This window comes from Mytilus galloprovincialis, chromosome 2 (genome assembly GCF_965363235.1).
Source record: "Mytilus galloprovincialis chromosome 2, xbMytGall1.hap1.1, whole genome shotgun sequence".
In the NCBI taxonomy this organism is placed as follows: domain Eukaryota; kingdom Metazoa; phylum Mollusca; class Bivalvia; order Mytilida; family Mytilidae; genus Mytilus; species Mytilus galloprovincialis.
In genome coordinates this window covers 54,987,332-55,009,096 of record NC_134839.1, presented here as the reverse complement: position 1 = coordinate 55,009,096, position 21,765 = coordinate 54,987,332, and the positions used below count along the sequence as shown (strand labels likewise).

Below are 21,765 nucleotides of genomic sequence, written 5' to 3'. Positions count from 1 at the left end.
ATATAAACAATTTATCAAAGTTGCATAAAATTTTGTGAAAGTGTTAGTTATTGTCCCAAAATTGGAAAATCCCCCCTTTTTTAAGCATAAAAATTCATAACACGGAAATGTAAAATCTGAAATTTATAAAAATTGAAAGGGAGCTTACATCAATAGATATAAACAATTCACCAAAGTTTCATGGACATTGGTGAAAGCCTTTTTGAGTTATTGTCCGAAGTGTTGAAAATCCCCCTTTTTTTTATGAATAAAGCCCCATAAATCCAAAACTTAAAATCTGAAATTTATAAAAATTGAAAGGGAGCTTACATCAATAGATATAAACAATTCACCAAAGTTTCATGGACATTGGTGAAAGCCTTTTTGAGTTATTGTCCGAAGTGTTGAAAATCCCCCTTTTTTTATGAATAAAGCCCCATAAATCCAAAACTTAAAATCTGAAATTTATAAAAATTGAAAGGGAGCTTACATCAATAGATATAAACAATTCACCAAAGTTTCATGGACATTGGTGAAAGCCTTTTTGAGATATTGTCCGAAGTGTTGAAAATCCCCCCTTTTTTTTTATGAATAAAGCCCCATAAATCCAAAACTTAAAATCTGAAATTCATAAAAATTGAAAGGGAGCTTACATCAATAGATATAAACAATTCACCAAAGTTTCATGGACATTGGTGAAAGCCTTTTTGAGTTATTGTCCGAAGTGTTGAAAATCCCCCTTTTTTTATGAATAAAGCCCCATAAATCCAAAACTTAAAATCTGAAATTTATAAAAATTGAAAGGGAGCTTACATCCATAGATATAAACAATTCACCAAAGTTTCATGGACATTGGTGAAAGCCTTTTTGAGTTATTGTCCGAAGTGTTGAAAATCCCCCCTTTTTTATGAATAAAGCCCCATAAATCCAAAACTTAAAATCTGAAATTAAAAAAAAACGAAAGGGAGCTTACGTCAATAGATATAAACAATTCACTTAAGTTTCATGGAAATTGGTGAAAGTGTTTTTGAGCTATTATCCGAAGTGTGGACGACGGACGGACGGACGGACGGACGGACAACGGTATACTATAATACGTCCCGTCTAAAAGACGACGGGCGTATAAAAATGTTTGTGGTGAATGACTGACAACAAGAGATGAAAATGCTCACATGGTCTATAAAGGATCAGGTATAATTCTAAAAAGACATGTTGTAGACTAAACTAGTTATCTTTTTGACTGGCAGTGTATTTAGTGATGTTTACTGGTAACTTATTGGCTTATATTATGATAAAAGTACCATACAAAATATAACTTGGAAGTGAGCTGCAATTAAATTCAACCACTTCCTATTAAGCTTCCAGAGCAACTCAATTCGACCCCACATTTGACTAGTTTGATCATAATCCTGAATCGTAGGTTTTCTGTGAAGAGTGAAATTGACTGTTGTATATCTTTTTGTGTTTTTTTTTCTTTTAGACAAATCAAGGCTTTGTTTTTCTTTTGATTTATAATTTTTCGAATCCCCCCTGATATCTCTTCTCTTTTTCCACATGTACAGTATAATTAAGTTGTTTTTTACTTCAACATTGACATCCTAAATTAATTTAATTACATGTATTATCAATTAAAATACTTTAACTAATGAAATAGAAAAAACTCCTGGATTTTAAAAAAAAAAATTTAAATTTATTTCAAATAATCTCCCTATCATTAATAATTTAATCTTAAGTTACCATAACAGTTACTTTGAAGTGTGATTTATCCTGAATTATGTAATAATCCCCAATTTAAACTACTTGACACACATCATGACATGCTTTAAGACTCAACTTATATATCTCTTCCTATGACACTTTTTACCTAGGAGATAACTTTAATATTGTATTTTGAACTCTGAATTTTTAAGGCCTCAATTTACATGATTTTGGTGATTGATGGTAGCTATCAAATTAGTTTTAGTGATCCAATAAACAGGTATTTGCAACCATCCAACTGATGCGGTCAGAGCTTAAAATACAATATTGTTATCTCTATTCTAATGAAACTATAATCTCTATTCTAATGCAACTATTTCTATTCTAATGAAACTGACAGAAAAACAGCGTCAAATCATAGATTCAAAATCTGTCAAAATCTGTCATACATCTTCTGCCCTTGTGCGTATGTTTAAATAGCATCAACTTGTGAAATATTAGATTCTTTGAAAATTGGTGACATTATCCAATCGAAATGAATGTATCACTGATGTTGCATTGGAATTACACTTGTATGCAACAATAGAAATTTAGTATTTGACCTTCATGTTCATACATTTCTTTCAACTTGTACATATAATGCAGGCAAACCTCTTAAACAATCTGCCTTGTTGATGTCGAGTGAAGCACTGGGAAACGAGGTGACTGTTGGTGAATATTCAAGTGATTACACTCTGATTTCAACCTTGTCATTATAAATTTAACACCCCTAGAAGGTATTCAAACACTTTTTCAGAGAGGATCAATCACAAATGTGATTTTCACGGATTCACATTATCCATGCTATATTTAGATATAAGAAGATGTGGTATGAGTGCCAATGAGACAACTCTCCATCAAAGTCACAATTTTTAACCAGATGCTCCACAGGGCACAGCTATATACGACCGCAGAGGTTGAACCCTGAACAGTTGGGGCAAGTATGGACACAACATTTAAGCTGGATTCAGCTCTAAATTTGGATTGTGATTAAATAGCTGACACAGCATAGGTTTCTGACACAGAATGAATGTGGTCTAATGAACTTAAAATATTTTTTGTTGCCTTTGAGCAATTCACTATGCTGTTGAATATTAATCCTCTCAAAAAAATGTTTGAAGAAATTTTCTTTTTATTTATGAAATCTGAAATGAGAAAAATTTAACCCCCCCCCCCCCATTTTTTTTTCACATCCCCCTTTCCCTTTTTCCAAAACTGATCTCAATTCAAATTCCTAATGGAGTTTGCAACAATAACTACTCATTTAAATACATCATAAAATATTAAAATGTAAAATAAAGTGCTTGTTATCACTGAATGGTAAAGATTTTTTTAATTTATCAGTTGGTAGTAAAAGTGAATATACATTGTATATTGTATAAAACAATAATTTAAGTTGATTCAACTACTATTCTGGACAAAGAAAGATAACTCCAATTGAAAATTTCTTGCTATTGCACAATATTGTGCAATTAGATATTTCTTGCTATTGCACAATACTATGCAATTGAAAATATTTGCTATTGCGCAATACTGTGCAATTGAAAATATTTGCTATTGCACAATACTGTGCAATTGAAGATTTCTTGCTATTGCGCAATACTGTGCAATTGAAAATTGCTTGCTATTGCACAATACTGTGCAATTGAAGATTTCTTGCTATTGCTGAATACTGTGCAATTGAAAATTTCTTGCTATTGCACAATACTTAATATAATAATTTTGGATCCTGATTTGAACCAACTTGAAAACTGGGCCCATAATAAAAAATCTAAGTATATGTTTAGATTCAGCATATCAAAAAAGCCCAAGAATTCAATTTTTGTTAAAATCAAACTTAGTTTAATTTTGGACCCTTTGGACTTTAATGTAGACCAATTTGAAATCGGGACCAAAAATTAAGAATCTACATACACAGTTAGATTTGGCATATCAAAGAACCCCAATTATTCAATTTTTGATGAAATCAAACAAAGTTTAATTTTGGACCCCGATTTGAACCAACTTGAAAACTGGGCCAATAATCAAAAATCTAAGTACATTTTTAGATTCAGCATATCAAAGAACCCCATGGATTCAATTTTTGTTAAAATCAAACTAAGTTTAATTTTGGACCCTTTGGACCTTAATGTAGACCAATTTGAAAACGGGACCAAAAATTAAGAATCTACCTACACAGTTAGATTCCGCATATCAAAGAACCCCAATTATTCAATTTTTGATGAAATCAAACAAAGTTCAATTTTGGACCCTTTGGGCCCCTTATTCCTAAACTGTTGGGACCAAACCTCCCAAAATCAAACCCAACCTTCCTTTTATGGTCATAAACCTTGTGTTTAAATTTCATAGATTTCTATTTACTTATACTAAAGTTATGGTGCGAAAACCAAGAATAATGCTTATTTGGGCCCCTTTTTGGCCCCTAATTCCTACACTTTTGGGACCAAAACTCCCAAAATCAATCCCAACCTTCCTTTTGTGTTCATAAACCTTGTGTTTAAATTTCATTGATTTCTATTTACTTATACTAAAGTTATTGTACGAAAACCAAGAATAATGCTTATTTGGGCCCTTTTTTGGCCCCTTATTCTTAAACTGTTGGAACCAAAACTCCCAAAATCAATCCCAACCTTCCTTTTGTGGTCATAAACCTTGTGTCAAAATTTCATAGATTTCAATTTACTTAAACTAAAGTTATAGTGCGAAAACCAAGAAAATGCTTATTTGGGCCCTTTTTGGCTCCTAATTCCTAAAATGTTGGGACCAAAACTTCCAAAATCAATCCCAACCTTCCTTTTGTGGTCATAAACCTTGTGTTAAAATTTCATAGATTTCTATTCTCTTTTACTAAAGTTAGAGTGCGAAAACTAAAAGTATTCGGACGACGACGACGACGCCAACGTGATAGCAAATATACGACGAAAAATTAAAATTTTTGCGGTCGTATAAAAAGTAAACCATTATACATGTAGGTCAAAGTACAGTCTTTAACACAGAGCCTTGGCTTACAACGAACGCTGAGCAAGCTTCAAAAATGTATAAAGGGCCCCAAATATGACTTGTGTAAAACCATTCAAACCATTGGGAAAACCTATATGTGTAATCTATATGAAAATGAGAAATGAGAAACATTTATGAACCACATCAACATTGAACAAACGACATTCACTGTTCATCAGGTTCCTGACTTGAAACAGGTGCACACAAATACAGAGGGTTTTAGTAAAGCAATTTGTTGCAATTAGTGACAAGAATGTGTCCCAAGTACATGGATGCCCCATCCGCACTATCATTTTCTATGTTCAGTGAATCCTCAAAATGGGATAAAATCTCTTGTTTGGCATTAAAATTAGAAAGATTATATCAAAGGGAACATGTTTACTAAGTTTTAAGTTGATTGGACTTCAACTTCATCAAAAACTACCTCGACCAAAAACTTACCTGAAGTGAGACAGACGGACGGACAAACAGATGAATGAACAAACAGACAGAAGGATGCAGAGACAAGAAAACATAATGACCATAAATGGGGCATAAGAATTATTTCATTTGTCCAATAACTAAGGAAAGGATAATAATTGAAAAGAATTATCCAGTCATATAAGTATCAGATGTAGTTTTTGAATATAGATTTCAAGGTCAATTCTCTTTACATTTACGATAAAAGGACATATAAAAAATTAGAAACTTGAGTTAAAATTATTAATTTACAAAAATAAAGAATTTATAAAAATCACAAGAACGGGTAAAAATGCTGTTTTTGGAACTTAAAGCAATCTTCAAAATTTCTTCATAAACAAAAATTTGGGTTTTTCCTCAAAAGACCTTTGTTTTACACCAAAAAAACATGTAAAGACAAAAGTTATCATATTGAAATTAATTGTGTCTTTAGACAACAATAATGACACTCATGCCAGCACAAACACTTTAGCCAGTGTTCTCCACAGAGTGTTTATGTGGTACCCTGGTGTTACATTTTCTACCATGGTGCTAATTCTTGGATGATTTTACAATAGAATGTTCAAGGCGCCATCAGGTGCTATACTTTTTTTTTGGAAAACAGTGCTATATTTATTTCCTTGGTACTATTTGAAAATACTTGGGAGAACACTAGTGACTGCTATCCTAGTACCACAAAAATCTGTAAATACTACATTGTATAAAGTCATGCACATCAATACAATATTTTTAAACATTTCAACATTAGGATAATTTTTCAAACTGAAATCAGGAGGTCTTATATGCAAAGCAATCTGCTTAAATTTATGTATTCTCTTTTGTCAAAGAACTGAACATATATTCAAAGTCATTTCTATGACATTGAATTAAACATGCATAAAATTTGCTGGGCCAACCAAATTACAAATGAATTAGATTTAACTTATGATCACTAGCATTGTTCCTTTGACATCAGTTTTCACACAAAATGATCAGCCTGAAAGCCTAAGCCGATGTTGGTTTTAAAATGAAAAGCAAATTAAGGCCAAATTTGATTCCAATAATAACACAAATTGAATATATATCTACTTAAATCTATAAAGTGATCTGTCTAAATGCTAATAATCACCCATTTAAAATTCTAAACATCTTTTACCATTTACACATATATTCAAATCTGCATTTCAAAATATTTAAAAAGCATATTGATAGTATGCCATTAGAAAAGCATTTTTAGGCAGTTCAATAGACAATTTGGTTTGATATATGCAACAGTCATTAACTTTTCAAAGGATTTGTAACATACAGAAAAACCTTTACATTTGTACAATAAGTTTTTGGTAGCACAACTCTAATTATGGCGTAGTCATAAATGAAATAAATTTTACACATTATTCACATATACGTGTATATTGCATTCGTTGTTAAATGCAAATTGCAGCAATTTATAACAGACTAATGCTATGTAATTGTTAATTCAGAATTGCCTGATGCAATCATGTAATGCTGCACATGTTTTTTCTTCAATGAAACATATACATGTTTGGTTATTGTCTACAAATAAAATTAATGTAAGAGTTGATTACGGTCAGTAGCTATATTTTTATTTTTAAATCTAGTTTTTTAAGTTTAACTTCTTAAAATTTAGGGTCAAGGTCAGAGAAACACTTCCAGAAAAGCATGGTATCCCTTAAAATATTTCTATACACTTTAATGTGTAAATAATTAGTTGATCTTTTATGTATTGCTTTTAATTATATTATCTAAGAAACAAATTAAAACCAGAAGCTCCGCAGGGCACAGCTTTAAACCCTGAACAGTTGGGGTAAGTATGGACACAACATTCAAGCTGGATTCAGCTCTAAATTTGGATTGTGATTAAATAGTTGACACAGTATAGGTTTCTGACACAGAATGAATGTGGTCTAATGAACTTAAAATTTTTGTTTTGCCTTTGAGCAATTCACTATGCTGTTGAATATTAATCTTCTCAAAAAAATGTTTGAAGAAATTTTCTTTTTATTTATGAAATCTGAAATGAGAAAAATTGAATTCCCCGGGACCCCCCCCCCCCCAATTTTTTTTTCACATCCCCCTTTCCCTTATTCCAAAACTGATCTCAATTCAAATTTCTAATGGAGTTTGCAACAATAACTACTCATTTAAATACATCATTAAATATTAAAATATAAAGAAAGTACTTGTTATCACTGAATGGTAAAGATTTTTTTAATTTATCAGTTGGTAGTAAAAGTGAATATACATTGTATATTGTATAAAATAATGATTTAAGTTGATTCAACTACTATTCTGGACAAAGAAAGATAACTCCAATTGAAAATTTCTTGCTATTGCACAATACTGCGCAATGGAAGATTTCTTGCTATTGCGCAATACTGTGCAATTGAAAATTTCTTGCTATTGCACAATACTGTGCAATTGAAGATTTCTTGCTATTGCTGAATACTGTGCAATTGAAAATTTCTTGCTATTGCACAATACTTAATATAATAATTTTGGATCCTGATTTGGACCAACTTGAAAGCTGGGCCCATAATGAAAAATCTAAGTACATGTTTAGATTCAGCTTATCAAAGAAGCCCAAGAATTCAATTTTTGTTAAAATCAAACTTAGTTTAATTTTGGACCCTTTGGACTATAATGTAGACCAATTTGAAAACGGGACCAAAAATTAAGAATCTACATACACAGTTAGATTTGGCATATCAAAGAACCCCAATTATTCAAGTTTTGATGAAATCAAACAAAGTTTAATTTTGGACCCCGATTTGGACCAACTTGAAAACTAGGCCAATAATAAAAAATCTAAGTACATTTTTAGATTCAGCATATCAAAGAACCCCAAGGATTTATTTTTTGTTAAAATCAAACTAAGTTTAAATTTGGACCCTTTGGACCTTAATGTAGACCAATTTGAAAACGGGACCAAAAATTAAGAATCTACATATGGCCAATTAAAATTAAGTGATAGATTTTCATCCCCGCCCGCCCCTCTGAAATCTTCCCGCCCCGATTTTTTTTATTGTTGAAAAAATTACGATTTCCGGATTTTGTTCATTTCCGTTACCGGTAACCGTCGATATTTCGTTTCGTGTAAAACTTCCTGTTTTAAATTTCGGTTTTCGTATTACTTAGAGTATTCTAACTGGATGATTAAGTCGATATATTCTGCTGATCTATGATCACAACATCATTTACCGAGAATAAATTAAAAGATTTATTATGAGAAGGGCGTGAAATATTCGCTGTGTCCAAGAACGCAAATCGCCGTACACTCATGATGTCACAAATGACAAATGTTTGCGAGTAAAACACCTTGGATTTATTTTATTTATACAATGGCTTTCAAGAAATTTGGACTGTGAAGGAAACCCAAAAGCGTCAGAATCGTGGAACACATTTGACTGGAATAAAGAAATTGACACAAGCATGAACTTTTTAGATTAATGACCGTATATTGAGTTCAGAAAATCGACAAACATACGCATTTTTAATTTTTTAATTTACAGCAAGCTCTTAGAAATTTTATCCATGCCTTTCGTTTTTTTTTTTTTGGCAAAAAAAAAACCCAGCAAACATCCTCTGTCACAATACCCACGATAGAGTCATTAAACAACTCTGTTTTACATTGTAATTATACATTGTATTTGCATCTTGCATATTAAGGACCAACACTATTATTTCAACAGTTTGAGTTATAATTTTATTCTGTACTTATCGTACTCGTGTTGCATACCAACGGATTTACTTCATTTTATTCGGACAACAAAACATAGCTTAGAAAGCAAAATATATTTCATGTAGGTAGTCCAACTGAAGAGAGCATTTCCTCACATTTCTGCTGTTTACTATAAAATTGGTTTCTAAAGCGGCAATTACATGTAGAACAGTGGTGGCCAATCAGAGATATATACTTGAATACGAATTTGAAAAAGCGGCACCAGCATATGGAGTAAATGTGTCTCAATATTGATACGTTACTATAGAGCTAGCTCAAAGTACATGTACGCTGATTTTGCTGAACGAGGAATACTGCTTTCTCAAAAGTTGCTATAAAGACAGGGCTATGAATCATCAAATTAAGGTCATCACTCAATTGTATGGTTGTCATCATGAGCTGATTGGCCATTATGACAAAAGTGTGTCAGAAATCATATCTCAGTGATATGAATTCTTACTCAGTCATAACAACCTTCCATCTTTACCGAACTGAACAAACAAATAACATGACAGGTGCCATATACGGTACAGGAAATGCTTACCTTTCCGGAGCACCTGATTTCATTCCTGGTTTTTAGTGGAGTTTGTGTTGTTTCCTACTTATTATTTGTAACTGTTGGTGCAAATGTCTTTTGGTTTTATGAGTCTTTGGTTACTCCTTGGTTTTGATTGTTATTGTCTTATACACGATACCTAATGGATGTATTTACATGATATAAGCTTATTATTACACCTGCATATATGATCGAATAACACGTGACAAGAAGATTTCATATGAAATAAAATTTAAAAAATAAAATCCTCCCACCCACCCCATTTTTTTCAAAAATTTGGATGAAAATCTACTAATTAATTTTAGTTGGCCTATACAGTTAGATTCGGCATATCAAAGAACCCCAATTATTCAATTTTTGATGAAATCAAACAAAGTTTAATTTTGGACCTTTTGGGCCCCTTATTCCTAAACTGTTAGGACCAAAACTTCCAAAATCAATCCCAACCTTCCTTCCTTCAGTTTATGGTCATAAACCTTGTGTTTAAATTTCATAGATTTCTATTTACTTATACTAAAGTTATGGTGCGAAAACCAAGAAAAATGCTTATTTGGGCCCCTTTTTGGCCCCTAATTCCTAAACTGTTCAAAACCTCAACTCCAAAAAACAATCCCAACCTTCCTTTTGTGTTCATAAACCTTGTTTAAATTTCATTGATTTCTATTTACTTATACTAAAGTTATTGTGCGAAAACCAAGAATAATGCTTATTTGGGCCCTTTTTTGGCCCCTAATTCCTAAACTGTTGGAACCAAAACTCCCAAAATCAATCCCAACCTTTCTTTTGTGGTCATAAACTTTGTGTCAAAATTTCATAGATTTCTATTCACTTAAACTAAAGTTATAGTGTGAAAACCAAGAAAATGCTTATTTGGGCCCTTTTTGGCCCCTAATTCCTAAAATGTTGAGACCACAACTCCCAAAATCAATCCCAACCTTCCTTTTGTGGTCATAAACCTTGTGTTAAAATTTCATAGATTTCTATTCACTTTTACTAAAGTTAGAGTGCGAAAACTAAAAGTATTCGGACGACGACAACGACGCAGATGACGACGCCAACGTCATACCAATATACGACCAAAAAATTTTTAATTTTTGCGGTCGTATAAAAATGAATGTTGATTGTTGACTAGTGAACCAAAAGTATGAAGTCAATTTTAGTCAATGTTAGATGTACCCTGGGCTTGCCAGATAGACCTGTACACTTTACAAAAATTTAATACACAAAATATAGTTAATTCACAGCTTATAAATAGTGAAATGAAACTTAGGTCAAGGTCAGATGACCCCTACAAGAAGGTCTGAGGAGATATACTTACATGTAACTTACAATCATTCCATACACCAAGTATAGTGAACCTACTAGTACTGCTTATGACAGTATCTGAAAAAAGGACTGATCAATGAGATGATATAATAGTCACGCCGGGTGAACCCTGTCTGATGTACATGTATATCTTGCAAAGATTCTACATACCAAAAAATAGTTGTCCTAGTACTATAATACATGTAAAAAGGGGGAAAATCAGTGGACAAAAAATATAAGTTTTTTAGCAGTCAACAAACGATGAAAATGAGGTCAAGGATACTGAAATTGCCAGATGGAAACTCCTGAACATTAGGAATGATTTTTTTTAAACTGTTGTGTATTTAAGGTACATGTTCATGAAGGTATTCTATCTAGTACCTACTGAAATATAAAGCTTAAAATGCAAAGAGCAAACTCTGTAGCAGGATCAGTATTCATATGTCTTACAATCTGCTTGAAGATGAGAAAAACATTGAACATCCTGAGAAGGATTGTAGAAATATTTGTTACATTTCAAAAGAAAGCAAAGTAACTGACAACAATTGCTAATACTTGCCCAAATTATACAGGAAGAGCCCAAATATTAAATGTACTCAGAACCTTGTCAGTTAAAGTATTTTGGTAAAAAATTATTCTCTTTATCAAATATGCAAAACAAGATTACAAAAAATGTAACCTCAATTTTGACCAACATCTACGCTACATGTATGCCTAATCTCCATGATCCCTCACCAATTTAAACAAAAGAAAAGGAGTATGATTGATGTATAAATGCATGTGTATATTGCATTTCTTTTTTTAAAACTTAAAGAAATGAGAAACATGTCCAAACATAAGAATATGTTTATTCAATGTAATTTGTTTAAAAGAATCAATTTCAACTGCGAAATATCACAGTTCACTATTAATGATATTTTTGCACCATATTAAGCATTTAAAATAAATCAAACTTCACACAGCTATAGTATTATTTCTCATTAGCATCATATATTGAATTTCGATATCAAATAAGAAATGCATTTTAAAATCTTTGAATGTAATGAAATAACAACATTCTAGATAAAAGGATTTGATTTCATACAGATAGATATAGATTATATCTAAAAATAGGACTTTGTTTATAAAAATAAGGATTAAAGCCGATTTTCTCTTGCAGACCGTATACTTAACTGATCAATAATTTAAAGAAATCTGTCAACAGAGTTAAAATGAATAGCATTACCTCAAACTTTGGTAGTTTTATTGTTCTCACAAGCTAATTGATTTCACTTGTAAGACCGAACAAAGATGCACAGTAAACCGTGTCAGATTTGAAGATAATATTGTATGTTTATAGCATGACTTTTCCAATATACAATCATATAAAAACAGTATGGGCTGATTATATCAGTGTTCTAAATAAAGGATTGAATTTGATAGACTTTTTTTGTGTGCTGATATGCTAAAGTTCTATAAACAATCTTAATTTTAGTTCAATAAGATTTGAAAGATTATTTTGCACTTTTAACAATGCATATTAAATCATATCATAAAACATTACTTATAACATGTATAAGGTTACATTGAAATATTCTAATATCTTAAATGACAGTAAAAATGCACTTTCCTCAGTACTTCTATGACTAAGCATATTTTTAAAATTGTAAGAGGTATAAAATGATTTTATTTCTGACTTTTTGACAAACAAAATACAAATTTATTATAATAAAGATAAAAAAAAACAACTGTTTTTTCATATTCCTCAACTCCTGCATTGTCATGACAATCAATTCCAGATTATAAATCATAAAACATGTAATAGAAGCTATAGTCAAAAAGTCACAAATTCATGAACCTCACTCATGTAAAGGACAATAATACATAGGAAAATATATTTGGTAGTATCTGGGACTGCCTATATTTACGATTATATATATATTTATGAACATATCTATAAATCAAATAAATACAATAGAATGAAATATGTGTATGATACTTTGCAACTAATGACAATGAAACCTGAACGTGAACACACAAAATCCCTCAGTAAGTCACCGACACTTATATATTCCCCTTGTAGAAAAAAACATGGTAACACGTGTTCATGTTCATCAAAATAAAATGAAATAGTTGTTGGTAGTTTTTGAAATGAAATTAGTGAATAAACTCATCATAGATACCAGGACTAAATTTAGTTTATACGCCAGACGCCCGTTTCGTCTACAAAAGACTCATCAGTGACGCTCGAATCCAAATAAAGGGCTGCGCTTTAGCGCATGATACGCCCGTTGCTCTTTTAACTCGTCTTTTATGCTTTAAATGAATTTATATGATCAACTAGAAATATATATACAAATCAAAAGGGATGTTACATTAATATATTCACCAAAGTTTCATAAAATCCCCCTTTTTTAAGTATAAAAATTCATTAGTTAAGAAAACGTAAAATCTAAAATTTATAAAAATGGAAAGGGAGCTTATGTCAATAGATATAAACAATTTATCAAAGTTGCATAAAATTTGTGAAAGTGTTAGTTATTGTCCCAAAATTGGAAAATCCCCCCTTTTTTAAGCATAAAAATTCATAACACGGAAATGTAAAATCTGAAATTTATAAAAATTGAAAGGGAGCTTACATCAATAGATATAAACAATTCACCAAAGTTTCATGGACATTGGTGAAAGCCTTTTTGAGTTATTGTCCGAAGTGTTGAAAATCCCCCTTTTTTTTATGAATAAAGCCCCATAAATCCAAAACTTAAAATCTGAAATTTATAAAAATTGAAAGGGAGCTTACATCAATAGATATAAACAATTCACCAAAGTTTCATGGACATTGGTGAAAGCCTTTTTGAGTTATTGTCCGAAGTGTTGAAAATCCCCCTTTTTTTATGAATAAAGCCCCATAAATCCAAAACTTAAAATCTGAAATTTATAAAAATTGAAAGGGAGCTTACATCAATAGATATAAACAATTCACCAAAGTTTCATGGACATTGGTGAAAGCCTTTTTGAGTTACTGTCCGAAGTGTTGAAAATCCCCCTTTTTTTTATGAATAAAGCCCCATAAATCCAAAACTTAAAATCTGAAATTAAAAAAAAACGAAAGGGAGCTTACGTCAATAGATATAAACAATTCACTTAAGTTTCATGGAAATTGGTGAAAGTGTTTTTGAGTTATTGTCCGAAGTGTGGACGACAGACGGACAGACGGACGGATGGACAGACGGACGGACGGACAGACGGACGGACGGACAACGGTATACCATAATACGTCCCGTCTAAAAGACGACAGGCGTATAAAAAGTTAAAAAGGCCAAACAAAGTATGAAGTTGAAAAGCATTGAGGACCAAAATTCCTAAAAGTTTTGCCAAATACAGCTAAGGTAATCTGTGCCCGAGGTAGAAAAGCCTTATTATTTCAAAATGAAATGAGTACATGATGGCATAACAAGGATATGGTTGACTTTCTCAGTTTCTGAAATTGTTTATTATCTACCCTTATATTATTGATTTTGTATTTACATTGTGTCATAGATCAAATTTATTTGTTGAAGTTCAGTGTATACATTCACTTGTTTGTTTTTAAATTTCTTTTGATTGAGTAATAAGCCATTTCAATTGGTATTTTTTAATGTGTCCTTCTATGTTGTGATGTTACAATGAACACTATTGTTCCAGTTAACGGTAAAAGGTTGGTACCTATTAAAACATTTAAACCTGCTCCATTTGTTAGCACCTGTCCTAAGAAAGAATCCTGATGTTCAGTGGTTGTCGTTTGTTGATGTCATGGATGTGTCTGTCTATGAACATGTATGATCATATTAAGATGCTTCTTGCTTCTCGTTATTTTATATAAATTAGACCATCAGTTTTCTCATTTGGATGGTATAATACTAGCCATTTTTGGGGCCCTTTATAGCTTGTTATTTGGTGTGAGCTAAGGCTCTAAGTTGAAGACCATACTCTGACCTATAATGCTTTACTTTAACAAATTATGACTTGGATGGAGAGTCGTTTCATTGGCATTCATACCTCTATATAAAATATATATTTGTAAGCCAAAAAAAAGAGTTTTTAATCTTATTTTAAAGTTTGAGACTAAACGAATAGTTTCACCCTTCAAAGAGACTGCTGCTTAGAAGAATTTGTAATCAGACTGCCTAGAAATGATAACCAGTATCAATATTCAATAACATTTCAAACAAATACAATTATCTCATTTATACCCATCGATATTTAATTATGATAAATTTTTATTATCAAACGTTACATTACAAATGATAAAATTCATGTTAAACATACTATTCCAAACTAAAACTAAACAAACCTTTTAGTTAAAAGCAAAGTGAGTCAAGTCACAATACAAATATGACATCAGTGCAAACAAATATACAATGTATCTACATGTATCCTAATAAATATTGAATCTCTATTAAAACAAAAATCAATTTTGACATACAACATACATTTATGTCACAAATACATTTTTTGTACTGATGAAAGAAGAGCAAACAATAATTTGAAAAATGTATTTTACTTCTATTCAAATGATATCCTCATCTGCTCAAACTGTTTATAATAGGCTAATTAGGAGAGGCTTAATTGTTAACTTTGAATTACACGACCTCCAGCAGTAGAATCCTTTCTAAAACAACGCCATCAGACTGAACACCTACATTTGGCAAATGCATGTTTGTATTTGAATTGTGTTAGGTCATTTAGGTGGAAAAACATCATCTAAGTGATGAGTAAAGATTTCCATTACATAAAAGAGATGAATGAGAATTTACAGACATCAAAAGGAATGTTATGCAGATGCATGTGTGCATCTTGTTATGCGTTTTCTTTTCTACATTGGCTAGAGGTATAGGGGGAGGGGGGAGATCTCATTAACATGTTTAACCCCGCCGCATTTCTGCACCTGTCCCAAGTCAGGAGCCTCTGGCCTTTGTTAGTCTTGTATTATTTTAATTTTAGTTTCTTGTGTACAATTTGGAAATTAGTATGGCGTTCATTATCACTAAACTAGTATATATTTGTTTAGGGGCCAGCTGAGGGACGCCTCCGGGTGCGAGAATTTCTCGCTACATTGAAGACCTGTTGGTGACCTTCTGCTGTTGTTTTTTTCTATGGTCGGGTTGTTGTCTCTTTGACACATTCCCCATTTCCATTCTCAATTTTATCAATGTGATCGCTTTGGTCATGTGGTGTTTGTGGGATGGTTTGGGCAAGAATTTGAATCACTAGGTGCACTGATTGAGTTTATTAACTGAAATCTAACTGGAGTTCATTATTGTTTCAAAATTTATACTCCAATAGTCCATTTGCCAATTACCGATTTGATTCTGTTATTACACACTTTTTAAACAAATTACTTCCTTTGTCAATCGTAGACTGGTTTCATACCGGACAAAATGGCTTTTTCCAATGCAAAGTATGATGATTTGAAAGTGATGTATCGGCGGTTTAATTAATTTTTCATAAAAAATAATTTCTGATGTTAAAAGAATTTAGATTAACAACAAATTAATGTAATTAAAAGATTTGAAAACCTTAAAGATAACTCATATTACACATAGGTAAATTTGCTCATTCTGCTAGCTCTCCATTATAAAGGAAAATTAATGTCCCTCATAGGGGAGACAGCTGAAAGAGGGATCTCTAATTACAGGGTCAATTACAGGATTTGGCAAATAGCTAATTGCGCAACCATTTATTGCAAGGCATGGAAATCGGCATACATGGACATCTCAACAGAAAATTGCTAGGTGCCATGAAGTGGTAAATGTATGTACACAATATTTTGAGAAGAATAACATTGACATTCATCCATTCCCACTGGCATTTTGCTTGATCATGTTTATCACCAGATCTCCATGTACCACCCATTGGACATTTGTTAAATGAACTTGACAAACATATTCCCAGATATCATCACCCACCAGAGTCAGTAAACTAGCTACGAGCCGCCTTTCTGGAAGAGTGGAATGCCAATTCACATGCACTTATTTGGATCAATGTATTAAATTAGATTGCATGCAGTTATCAATGTAAGACGTGGTCATATGCATTATTAACCCTTCAAATGTTGGTTTCCACAACAAATTATAACATCTTCAAACAGTTTGTGCAATTAGGAAAATTAATTGTGATCTGCTTTGTTTGTTAAGTTTGTATGATTTTATGTATATATATGTTATTATGTTTTTTTAAATACTAAACTAAAATATCAATATTAAAAATAAAATAAATATTTAGGATAAAATCTTGGTATGGTTTTTGTTTGTTTGTGGCTACAATGTAGCTAGTATCTTATTTATTCTGGACAAAAAGTAAACCAAACACTTTGTTTATAAAAGATGTGCAAATGTTTTCAGACATATTCTAACACACATTTGTGGCAAGATGTGAATTACATACAAGTCCCCAATTATGGCAGTTAAGTCACTTAATTTTTTTTGATAATTATAAATTTAATCTACATGTTCTAATGCACTTAAAATTATTCGAACATTTTAACCTTAAATTCCTCATGCAGTGCATCTGTGCAGAAATCTTAATCTGTATTGATTTGGCTCGGAACTTGAGCAAATTGATATGGGACTAACTTTATATCAGTTAGCAAATCATAAAAAATACATTTTATATTAGGCCAAATAAAAATATATGTGTGGTTCCAGTTACATATACTTTTAAAAAATAGGGTCGGTAGGTCGGCAATTTTTTTTTTTTAATGTCAAAATCCGGAAAAAAATTGTGTGTTTATCGAAATTCTTTCCGGTATCATACACGCCCCAACCCGGAAGTCCGCTATTTTTACATGTGTTTGGTTGTAAAATAAACAGTCATGATACGTTTTTAGTTAATTTTGTTGCATTCTGTTATGAATTCTTGAATTTTAGCCATAACAGAAACATGTGATGGAAATCCAGATGACAGAAATCTATGAATATAATTATTTTAATTCACAATCCTCAAAATTTGATCGTTTGAAAATTTATTTTTCAGAATTGAAAAAAAAAGTTCTAGGGTCGGTCGGGTAACTGGAACCACACATATATTTTTATTTGGCCTTAGCTTTCCTTCGGAAACAGGAAAGTATGAAAATACAAAAAATATCTACATATTTACCTTGGACTCTCACTGCCAAGTAGTTTTGCAAGACCCCACAAAAAATCCTCTGCACCAGAATGGCTTAGAAATGTTGTTATCGTAGCCTCTTTTTCTGCATGGAGATCATCAACAAAAAATTCCAAAGCTTGATGAGATCTTTTATCTGCATGTATTAATGCTGGGAAATAATCCTCTTTTGACCAGTTGCAAGAATTCTTCATTTTACAAATATTTACTCCTCGACAGGCCAATTTTATCAGTGACCTTTGATACTATATTTACATTTTAAATGTTTCATTTCAGAGTACGTTATGACTTATTCTTTAAATTTGGTAACATCACTAATAAAGGGCAATAAAAGTTTCCACATGACTTACTCCCCTCCATGTTGTTTACGGGTAACTACCGAATGCCTCTCGCGGGGAACTACGAGATTGTTAAAATCGCTTATATCATATTTTTGTTGAAAAAAATCACTACTTTAAAGGCCTTAATTACCTTACTTTTAGAAATTAATCGAATTTATTCAGGAATACTTCATATATATTTGTGAAATTTACTGGAACTCACAAATTCATGACTCATATTATCCAATTATTTTTGGTCAATGATATAAGCTGTTGTGATTTTTTTTTAACTTTCTCACTTTTTTACTTTTTTACCAATTTGATAGTGGTACTAAGTACATGTAAGTGTTTGTATCATACTACTTGACCTGTTAACATCAATGAATTGTGATGATGTATCTGTAAGTTTTACTGGATTTGTTACTGTCAAGTTTTGATAAAGATACAGCCATCTATTTGCTCCATTTTGCACTTTTTTGTTTAGAGCTTCTTTTTAAAAGACAAATTGTTCCTAGTTTGAAAAGGTATCATGTCTATCTGACCCAAAACCGATGCAATTGTCCCAAAGTCACTCCATCCCCAGTCGATCCGTCCAAGGTCGATCCGGCCCTAAGTTGATCCCTCCCTGATAATCTTGATTCTACATGTACACTAACTTTGGAGTGTTGCTGACAACACAGGCAGTGGTGGATCCAGGATCCTGGGGTTGGAACCACTCTTTTTTTTTGGACGATCAATGCATGTGAATGGGAGCATATAGTTGGAACCCCCCCCCCCCCTTTATTCTGGGTTGGGAACACCCCCTTTTTTAAAATGGCTTGATCCGCCCCTGACAGGGGCGTGTATCATAGATGTTTCTGGGCTGAAATATATGCCAGGCGACTGGTAGGCGTTATAAATCAATGTTAATAGTGGACTTATCACTATGTAAAACGCAATCAAGTCGACTGGGATAATAAATTATTTCCACCAAAAAAATATCTATTATACGCGCCCCTGTGGTGACACATTTCAATATAGATTAATGGAATTTGTAAAAAATATTGATGCTTGATAAACAGTGAGGTATGCCTTATCTGAGACTAATGTAATATATGTGTTATAATAGTCTCAGACCTAATATTGAGGTGGGGTGGGGTGTCAGAGGGGTCCTGATCCCACAATCCCTGTCTTAAAAACATGAAATCCAGAGGTCCTGAGTTACAAAAAATTAAATCCCGACATCCCGAAATTCGAAAAAAGAATTCCAGGATCCCAAAAGGATCAATCCCGAAATCATGAGCTTAAAAACACCAGATCCTGACGTCCTGAAAAAGGCCATGCCCCGAGCACCTCCTCCCCCCCCCCCTGGTATGTTTATTAAACAATTGTCTGTTGATTGTTGGAACTGTTAGTCTTATGCGTTTTGTTAAAAGATACTTTTTCACTTTTTTGGTTTGGTAATTTCTAGAAGACTGATTTGTTTATTACTCCACTTTATTTTTACAGAAAACTTCACAAAAGCTGATCCAATGTTCAAATACACATGAAGAAGATTATGCTGATGTGTTCTGATTGTAACGAAAATGTTCTGGAATGGGAAATTATAAATCAAGACCAACAGTGTCATGTGCTGGTAATTTTTAATTTTAAAACTGAATATTAGCTTTAAGGCTTAGGGCTATTCCATAAAAACATACATGGGACACAGGGAAGACACTTCCAAAACTCCACTATCATGACTATGGGTTGGTTTCATCTATATATTTTTAAAGTGCCTTCCCTGGGTACCATGTATGTTTTAATGGAACAGACCTTAAATAAAATCTGCATTGTACCAGTTATTTTGAATTGAACAATGTCCAGTAAGTCTTTCATTGTGTAGCACAAATGTACCATAGTAATCAAAAACAGTCACTTCTGTAAAGTTATTTATGATATTGCTCATAGAAATTATAAAAAAAAACATGAGCATGTACATGTATAAGCAGATTTTGACTTCATATTGTTTCCCTTCTTTACTGAAACAGAAGTTTATACTAAAACGTGTATTGTCTACATTTATATGAAAACTCTGTTTTCAGTTGTGCAAATTATTTTTTGTAGATGAATTAAAAAAGAAAATCAGTGAGAGTTATTCTATTTTTCGTTCTCGAGTAATAGAAGATTTACGACCAAGAGATTCAGATTGGTCAGAACTTCAGCAACTATGTGCGTAAGTCAAGCTACTTCATTATATATATCATTTTATTCTGGTATCAATAATTTAGTTGAACAAAGGTATACAAGAATACATATTGAACAGAAGTATAGAACAAACTATTTAACTTCAGAACTACAAAAGTTTGATCTTGTCATAATTCTAACACAACATATATATGCTGCTGAAAACCAAATATCAAATCTACCACAATAAAAGGGAAAAGCAAGAGATATCCAGGTCAAGATATAAAAGTTGTGTACAGCAGTCAGAGACCTACTTGTGCAGGTTAGAATCTATTGATTAGAGTTACTTCCCCTTAAAAACATCTTGTTTGCAGCAGAGTCAGAAATACCGTTTTAGAAAGAATTGAAACTACAGCCTGCACTTTCAAGGAAAACACATTTTGAATAATAAAATTTAAGGTTTCACCTTTTAAGGTAATCAAAAACAGTCTATTGTTAGGCTGAAAAGTCAATGAAAACCAGAATCTGACTTGAATTAATTTGTAATTAGAACCTTATAATAAGTTTAGTTCTTACCAACACGAGTGATATCTAAAACCGTACAGTTCAATTTTAGGGTTAATTCTTTTTTATTTTATTTCATAAAGGTTAATGTCATCAATGCCATCAAGATATAGAAATGTTTAAGATAAAAAAAAATCTTGTTTCATTTTTAAGTTAACTTGAATTTAAATACATGTATATAACATTTTTGTTTTACAGAAAATGTGATGTAAGTAAAGTGAAAGAAATTTTAACAGATGAAAATGTCCTAGAGAATACTGACGGAAACTTTACTCTGTTACACATAGCATGTCTGTCTGGAAGTAAGTTTTAGTTGACAGTTGTCTCAACTAATGTAATATTTTTACTGTAATTTTTGTGTGGCCTGTGACAAATTCCAAGAAGAATTACTTAGGAATGCCGTTTAAGTTGTTCTGGCTGTGACAGGGTATGTTGAGTATGTTTGACTTTGTAGAAATTTCTGGTTATTAGGAACCAGAAAGGTAAATCAATGAAAATTGGTTTGCATTTGTATTACTATTGGCTGATATGATTTCCGTGAAGATTAATTGATGCCCACCCTTCTTATTGAAAATCAGTGATATTTGGTATCCAGCTAAATAGCATTTAGACATCTCATTCTCCATTTCTTTGGAGTTTTTTTCCTTGCCTCATTCATGGTCCATTGACTTTGAAAGCGTGTGAGTAGTCTATTCTGTAGGTAGTTAAAGTTTTTCTGAACCTCTTTTCTCTTGGTTTACTGTCATTGGTAACTTTTATGTATAATTTATTTGATATTTACCGTTAACTTTGCATCATTTAAAAAAAAACACTTGAATTTTTAATAATGACACATAAAAGCTTCATGTATTATATAT

The 21,765-nt window shown here is 32.0% G+C and overlaps 2 protein-coding genes across 10 annotated transcripts in view; one reads left to right on the top strand and one right to left on the bottom strand.

The window, feature by feature from the left end:
- The window catches only part of LOC143063870 (uncharacterized), an 82,928-nt gene extending 64,661 nt beyond the window's left edge, over positions 1-18,267 (bottom strand). For 6 of the 8 annotated variants that reach the window (XM_076236288.1, XM_076236291.1, XM_076236294.1 and 3 more), the window contains exon 1: positions 17,871-18,266. In XM_076236288.1, the coding sequence (XP_076092403.1) occupies positions 17,871-18,073 (203 nt within the window). In that variant the 5' untranslated portion in view covers positions 18,074-18,266. Of the gene's footprint in view, positions 1-17,870 lie in introns of all 8 variants that reach the window. The other 2 variants (XM_076236290.1, XM_076236292.1) reach the window with 2 other exon arrangements.
- A 167-nt stretch (positions 18,268-18,434) lies between these two features.
- Positions 18,435-21,765, top strand: part of LOC143063873 (serine/threonine-protein kinase TNNI3K-like) — a 28,017-nt gene continuing 24,686 nt past the window's right edge. The window contains exons 1-4 of one of the 2 annotated variants that reach the window (XM_076236297.1): positions 18,435-18,540; positions 19,688-19,814; positions 20,285-20,393; positions 21,107-21,210. In XM_076236297.1, the coding sequence (XP_076092412.1) occupies positions 19,775-19,814; positions 20,285-20,393; positions 21,107-21,210 (253 nt within the window). In that variant the 5' untranslated portion in view covers positions 18,435-18,540; positions 19,688-19,774. Of the gene's footprint in view, positions 18,541-18,581; positions 18,601-19,687; positions 19,815-20,284; positions 20,394-21,106; positions 21,211-21,765 lie in introns of those variants that run through there. The other variant, XM_076236298.1, reaches the window with a different exon arrangement.